This window comes from Teleopsis dalmanni, chromosome 2 (genome assembly GCF_002237135.1).
Source record: "Teleopsis dalmanni isolate 2A chromosome 2, ASM223713v2, whole genome shotgun sequence".
Classification (NCBI taxonomy): domain Eukaryota; kingdom Metazoa; phylum Arthropoda; class Insecta; order Diptera; family Diopsidae; genus Teleopsis; species Teleopsis dalmanni.
In genome coordinates this window covers 42,180,734-42,189,258 of record NC_051847.1, presented here as the reverse complement: position 1 = coordinate 42,189,258, position 8,525 = coordinate 42,180,734, and the positions used below count along the sequence as shown (strand labels likewise).

Genomic DNA, 8,525 nt, shown 5'->3' with positions numbered 1-8,525 from the left:
AAATTAAACTAGCTAAAACACCATTCAGCATATCCAATGGATGTACTTTCGGATCCTCATTTAATTTGCAAACATCTTGTCGTGTTATGGATAACACTTTCGCTTGCCTTAGATCATCTCCTTGTTGGTAAGTGCAAGTTATATTCCAAGAATCACGTAAAATGGAATTATATTTAATAAGAGTCTCCCGAAAGCTCATCGCAAATTTACACGAACAAAACCACGGATTCATGCTAAGAAGTAAAAGATTTGCATTTGCATTATCTTCCAAGGCGTTATCCAAAGCATACACTGGCAACTGTAAGATAATTAGATTATATATTTATAAGCTTGATAAGACTTAGTACATACGTACCTTTCTTAACTTGTTGCCACGTAAACTTAATAGACGAAAGTGCTCGAGCCAATAGCCTCCTTCGAGGACATCAATACTTTCAACAAGATTATTGTCCAAATGTACATCCACTACATGACGGTAATTAACATTATTACGCAAAGGTAAGACATCTGTTATCTAATAGATATAGTATAAATTTAATAATTTAACATAATCCATAGATACTATTAGAAGTTAATCAATTAAGCGGATGCACCTATATAGTGCTTACCTGATTATTGTTAAGGAAGAGCATAGTCGTATTTGCTGGTATGTATGCGGGCAGCCGTTGGAAATTCAAATTGGAGCAGTTGACAGTATAAAGTGGTATGTGGGACTTCGGTATTATATGATGCATAATGCAAGTACAATTTTGTAAGTCAGGGTGTGACTGACATTCTTCTTTCAATAACTATAAATGACAATGAATTATAAACCATTTTTTTTTCAGTGTATCAAACATACCAATTTATAATGCATAACTGCCAACATAAGGCGATCTTTATATTTGCGATCGGCGCATAGCAATTCACCACGATCAACTACTGCAGCCCCTTGTTCTGGTAGAAGTAACCATTTAAAATTACGCGTACAGTTCCAAGGATTACCTAACCAACTACAAAATATTAAAACTTGCTACAGTTATCAACTATCAATTACTTACCAGCCAAATAGAGTTTTTCAAAGTAACGCGGCAATATAAGTGGACCTTCCATTTGTATTAATTGATTCCAGCGCAAATCAGCTACTTTAAGCGTATGTACCCGTTTAAAAGTACGACTGCTAATATGCGATAAATTGGTCCAAGATATATTGATAGTCTAAAAAATGAAATTTTATATCACATAGTATATGTTGAATTGTTATTGTTTACTTGCAAATAAAACATTTCAGGAAAATCAAATATAATTTCGGTAAAATTGCTGTATTCAATTGTTAAAGTACGGATTTTCGGAAAAGGTTGCAGATCAATAAGGGGATTGAATACATTTTCCGGCCAACCACAAAATATAATCTCTTCAAGTTTACGCACTTTTTGTTCGCTATAAAAACATTTTTGTTTATTTACTGAAATATATAATCTGGTATGTTATCTGGTATTTACGGTATTGATGGCAGATTATTCATGCCACCATAACAACGTAGCGCACCATAACTTCCATATCTAGTACAATTACCAGCTGTTGCTTCTGGTGCTTGCTTCCAGTCCACACAGGAAAAGTTATGTTGATGGAAGTGCGAAATATACTCGGCATTTGTTGATCTGCGATTAAATAAAAGAATATACATATCTTCAAAATTAATTAATATTTTTAAAGATACTAGTTTAGTGTGTGCTAGTAGAAAAGAATTGATTTGATGGAGATATTTTAGTAAACTATCTAATAACTCAATTTCAATTATTGGTCGGTCAATAAGCGTTTCATAGTTAGAAAGACACTCATTATATAAAAGAATCACTGAAATTTTAGAACCGACAATTACTGACTAGACTTTCACACACTTTTTGGTCAAGATATTTATAAAAACATGTGTGGATGAATATACTGAGATCAAGAAATATGGGTGTATTATGAATATATCTTTTATATGAGGTTTGCCGTTTAAGTCTTGCACCTATTATTGTTCTCCAAAGTATTCTCCATGATGATCAAAACGTGTTCACATTTAACTGTACCAATTTTCGAAACAGTTTTGTCACTCTGAAGTAGATATCTCCAAAACCAGGGTCTTGAATGTCTTAACGCTTGCCACGCATTTTTTCTTTATGTTTGGGAACAAGAAGTCATTGGGCACGAAGTGGCGGACCGTGAGGCGGATGACCCAACAATTCGATGTTTAGAGTGCTCAAAACCTATTTTGTTGAATGTAATGTGTGGGAGCACGTATTGTCGTGCTTTAGAATGATCTTACTACGACGGTTGGTTTTTCTCAATTCTGCAAAGAGAATTTGTTCTCTTGGCAAATAAATGGTTGTGTACCACTCCGAAGTGATTGTTCTACGTTGTTCAAGTGGAACATGAATGTCGCAATGACATGGTTTTTCTGAAAAAACATGTGAACGTTTCCTTGGATTTCTCCTGTTCGCAAACCACTTCTATCTGGTTTTGATCACTTCAGAAGACCTAAATAGTGGATTGATGTTTTGTTTCGGCATAGATCCATGATTTCTCACCTGTCACGATGGTCACGTAGAAACCAGGTTACGTATTCTTGTGATATATTAAAAAGGCAAATAATTAAAAACAGAAATAATTATTTTCCCATAAAATAACAACTATAGAAAAAACAGGTAGCTTGAGATTAAAAAAGATAGTTTTAAACTGGAAGCGATCGTATATAGGTACTACTCCTAGACAGTCGTTTCCGATGTCTAATTGGCGCTCACATCTCCTGTTATAGTATACAAAATATATATATTTTTTTTACAACAAAATTGTAGCTATTGTAGCTATACTATTCATCTCATCTCAACTCATCTACTACTACTCAATTTTACTACTACTTTACTTTCGGCTTTGCTCGCATGCTGTCCTTAAATTTCAAATGAACAACGCTTATCCGTGGTGCTACAACGGGCCATTATTTGAGTTCAAGTGGGCTTTGAGCACAAGGCTGCCACTCCAACCTAATCTAACCTGATTCATATAAAATCATTACATCGTCGTATGCGAGCAAGCCTTATTGAATAGGTTTCTACAATAATATTTGAGCGACAAGCAGTCAAATGAGAGCATAACATATAGATAGAAGACCTCAGTGCTAGTCAACTTCGCAAGACACGCGATTCACTTAAGAAATAGTGCCATTAGAAATAGTGGCATCGTAGAATAAGTTGCATGCTGTCTGACTTATAGAATCTTACCTAAATGTACCTTTATTTTCGATTGGGATACCACTGAATACTATTAGTAAAGCTACGTACTAGTTTTTAATGCCAACATTAGCACTCATATTCGATATGGTTAGATACTCAAGGTTGAACCTTTCTAGATTACTCAGTACCTTCTGGCGGGTGTTTAAGGTTAGGTACTCAAGGTTGTACCTTTCTAGAATACTCAGTACCTTCTGGCGGGTGTTTAAGGTTAGATGAAATATATTTTTCATTTATTCTACTGGATTAACAATACTAATATCTTTTCTTCATACAACAACACTTAATATTCCTAAAGTGAAATATGCAACAGTTGTACTTACGAAGGTTTTACAGAATGATTTATAGATGTAATAGAAGAGTTATATAGGATTAACACATTTATTTGAATAAAAACTTTTTTCTTTTGAATATGACTCACATTAATTGGTGGGGAGAAGAAAATAACTTAAGGCGCGTGTTCTGCTATCTTAAAGATATTTATTTAAATTATTATTTAATAATGCAAATATTTTATTTTCAATTAATACCTTTAATTAGAAGGTCTAATTAACTTAGTAAGAAAACAAGTTCATTCAAAAAAAAAAAAAAAATACAGACTCTTCAACTCAGAATTGCTACACACAACCTCTCCGAAAATAAACTGAAAATAGTAAAAATAAATATTTTTATTTGAACGAAATTTTTGTAACTCGTTTGCGTGACCAAAAATTAACACATTCGGTGTAAAGTAAATATATTTTTGCGAAATTTTAAAATTTTTTTTTTTAAATAATTATATATACGTATTAGCAAAAATAATAAAAATATTTTGAATTATACAGTTAATCTTTTTACGCTAATTTAATTGTAGAAAATCATGAGTTTTTACTTGAGTTTCAGATATCTGTGAGAGTCTTTTCTTTATAAGTGTTAATAAATTATTAAATATAATAATTATATTCACTGATTTTATTAAGATCATCTACTTAAGTTACACTTTACCATATATATAACTCAAGTAAAATCAATTTAACACTATTCCATATACATAGTTGGATGATCAGTTGATTGCAGTGGCAGATCATCCGCTATTCTTCTGTTTCCCATAATAATCGTTTATTCTTTATTTTAATACCATATTCCTCATAAGAATCCTTAAGACTATAAACTAGCTCCATCTCCTTGGCTTTAGATGATTTAACAGAGCTTTTGTCCTTACCGATAAATAGTCTAATAAACTGTCAAATAAGTGCTTCCCTAAAATCTATTTCTTCTGTAAAAGTTGCTAGTGAGGAAAGAAGTTAATCTAATTCTAAACATAATAACTCATAACAATCTGTCCTAGGGCGCTGGTAGTGCTTAAATTGGCACTGTTTACAGGTGGTTATGTTTTGTTTTTTATTTTTATTTTATTTATAAAGCAAAAAAAATTTATTATACTTCATTAGATCATATCTGTGTATAAATATTTATATTACGACTATTTTATTATCTTTCTCTGCATTGTGAATGACATTTTACCTGAGAACATTAAAGTTCGTGAATTTCTTATCTAATAAAATTTTTTAAAAATGTTAGAATTTTTGGCTAAGATATTGTTTGAATAAGTAAATTAAATAAATTTGCTCAGTTATTTTAATTTATTAGCAAATTTATTTTTAGATATTTTATTATTAAAATATAATATACAATATTTGTGTGCATAATATTAGTACTTATTTTATTTAGTCTTATGTTAACCTTCTAAGTTAACATCCTTGTTAGAAATATCTAGTCTGTTTGTTTGAATACGCTATAAAATATTTAAATATTTATGAAGTGAGTAACTACTTAAAATAAAAAATATAAATATAATAGTTTCTGCGTTTTTTACAAATTTTACAAATTAATTTCAAATAAAACATAAATAAGTCAAGCTTTAAGAAACACAGTCTATGAGTTATTAAAATTTGAATACGAATAAAAATTAAAAGAAAAAACTGTTAACTTTATTAATAATTAGTTATTGTGATTATATTACTTAATAATTATATTTATTCATAAAATAAATATACTTTTGTTAATATTATATTTTTAGTTTGTTAGATTTTTGACAGAAAATCTAGAAAAGCTAGTTACTAAGTGGAAGGCATATAAATTAATTCTTTATTAAACACAAGCTATTTTAGTGTAAATTAATGTAATTAACACAGTCTGTGCTATCTGAGAACTTCTGTAGATCAGACAGTTTAGACATCCATGAAATTATCACATTTAGAAACACATGTCAGCTCAACAACGGTACTTTATATTTATATATACCCATCAGGGTAGAAATCTAATGAAATAAATTTTAATATATTATTCTCAGATAAAAATAAATTATCAAAATTATAATTTATTTAATATTTAATTTTAGATTTTAGTAGTACACATAAGTGGCGTATGTGCCACTGATATGGATATCAGTTATTTTACAGTTCACCAAATAATTAATTTATGATAGGAGTTAGAAACAATATTACTTATATACATAACCATATGTATCTAAATATGTATATGGAAAAAATAATATTAGGGACAAGTTTCTAAAGTTTTATTATCTAGGTTACTAGATAATATTATTACTTAAATATAAACACAAAAATATCTACTAAAAATTGTAAAGTTTTTTTGTTCTTAAGATTATATTGTCATGGAGGAATTTATTTCGTCAATTCCTCCGGTGAATAACGCTACTTAAATAATGGTTCGTTGTGGTAGCACAGGGCTGGCATATGTTCATATATAGACTACAGATCAACATACGACCATTGTCGAAAGCAAAGACTCCCCCATAAAGTTAAAATAAACCAACGTAACAAACTTGTCTAATTCCCTAATTATGCTGGATGATAGCTTAGTCAGGTCGGTAGGAAAAAGGAGCCCAGAAGATTTTAGATATTTTTCTAACTAAATATGGGCAGTAACATATGAGATGCAGCACAATGTTCTCCTCATCCTCAGAGCTACAACCACGACAAAAGTCATTATAGTGTGAACCCAGTCTCATAACATGATTACCTATTATGCAGTAGTATTTTGTACAATTTAGACCAACCTAGAGATCTAATAGTAGGGTTTGTCTATTCTGTTTTGCTTGACTATACTCAAATATTTTTGTTAAATTGGCAGTTTAACTGTTGCAATATCTGAGGCTCCAATATCTGAGAAGTGAATGTCAGGGAGAAGTGTGTCTGCCTTGGTAAGTTTGTTCACCCTAGAATTACCTGAGATATCCTTATATCCGGGAACCTATATAAAGTAGATTCTGAAACGTTTAGCTAAATCATTGAGGGAAGCGCAGAATTCTCGAATTATAATGGATGAGTTTATAGTGCCTACAAGTGATTTAATGGTCCGAGAAGATTAATATTTATTTTTAATATTGAAATATTGATATATTTTTATATTATAAATATATATTTGTTAGTTTATTGTTATTATTATTCATTTCTATCGATGAAAAAGATATTGATAGTGTCGGATTGAAGACGCTTATTTAGTATTTTATTAGTATTAATAGAATGAAATAATGTTTTTCTAATATTTGTGTTAATAATAAATATATGGTAAGTCCGCACTAAAGTGAAAGATTTTATTTTTCTATTACTTAAATATTTTTTATTAAAACTATTATCCTTATTGAAAGTGAGAATTTCAATCGACGAAAAATGATATGGACAGTGTCCGATCTAAGACGATAGCTTTTTATTTCATTAATATTTATTGAATAATCTGTTTTTTTTTTAAATACATATGTTAATAATAATTATATTATGTGTTTTGCACTATTCTTAAAAAAACATATTATATTTTTCTACTATAAATATATATATTTTAATTTATTCCTATTGTTTAGTGAGATTTTCTATTGACGAAAGAAGGTATCAGATAGTTTGCTATTTTATTAATATTAATAAAATAAAATAATTTTTTAAAAGATATATGTTAATAATATATATGATTCTGCACTTAAGTAAAAAATTTTATTTTAATATTATTCAAACATTTTTTTATAAATTAATATCCTTATTGTAATATCCTTATTGATGAAGATAGGTATAGATAGTGTCCGGTCTAAGTCAAGAGGTTGAACGATAGGTATTGGATATTAATAAGCTACTGTTAATACTTATCTATAGCACATCTATATAAACTTTAATATATAATAAAATATAAAAAACATTTCCTATTTATAACAAACTTATTTAAAAAATTTAATACAATTTAAAAAAAATCTTAATCTCTTTTTTGGTTTATAGTTTATTTAAGTCTTTTTAAATTTACAGGTCTTTAATGTCTTTTTTAATTTATAGTTCTTTAATGTTTTTTTTTTAATTGTTAGTTCTTTGAATTTGAGTTAGGGATATAAATAAAACTCGAAGGAAGTATATTTTATAGCTAGTAATAAAAGTTCAGCATAAAAGTAGATATTTCATAGTATTTTCTTAAATCAATATACTCTATATAATTTCACTAAACAGTCTAATTTTATGTATATTAAAGAAGCAACTCTTCAAGAACTTTTTCAATTCTTCAAAATAAACAAATGAAATAAACAATTTTTGCCAGACAATTAGTAGACAAAATACTAAAAACTATTCTCATGAAGAAAATTCAGTTTTTACGTATGTCTCATAAAGCTTAAAAAACAGATTTGTCTCATAGTCTCTTCACTGACACAATTTTTAAAAACATTATCTTTTAAATGTAAAATAAAATACTTTAATATTCAATAAACTTGAAGTGACGTACCTCACAAACAGTTCTAAGAATATAAATCCCACACCCACGAGAATCGTGGACCAACTCAGCATTCCACTGTTATTTATATTCTGGAGCATTTTAAAATATTATCAGAAAGCAGAAAATCTGCAAATCTTTTCCAGATTTAATGGGTTTACTTCACATAAAAATTAATTTAAAATAAAATAGTTGAACCGTTTAGAAAAAAAATGTTTTTTTTTTAAATTCAGAAATATAATTTTGTTTACTACGTAATTTGTTTTATTAAATTTTATAATATATTTGGTAAAAAAAATTTGAGATACTTTTTTAAATAAACATTTTTATTTAATCAACAATAAATGCGCGCGTGATCACTAATTTTAACGATTAAATGCTAAATTTTAGCCCAGCGTGTTAACTTGGCCAGCAGCAGCCGAACTCTGAATAAATGATAGTATCTATTATGATCTCGTATCTCTGCTGATAAAAAGTTTGCACTGAAAAACAATACAAATTTGTTTTGATGAAGAATCGAATAAGCTT

General features: G+C 28.7%; 1 protein-coding gene across 1 annotated transcript; it reads right to left on the bottom strand.

Moving 5' to 3' along the window:
- Window positions 1-7: 7 nt before the first annotated feature.
- LOC119681523 (protein singed wings 2-like) lies at window positions 8-8,157 on the bottom strand (the record flags this gene model as incomplete). Its single annotated transcript, XM_038094744.1, has 8 exons — window positions 8,010-8,157; window positions 1,482-1,640; window positions 1,251-1,419; window positions 1,041-1,197; window positions 842-984; window positions 609-788; window positions 356-514; window positions 8-298 (listed from the first exon to the last, which is right to left on the bottom strand). Coding segments are annotated over exons 1-8 (1,347 nt in total), but the record flags the coding sequence as incomplete, so codon positions are not given.
- Window positions 8,158-8,525: the final 368 nt, after the last annotated feature.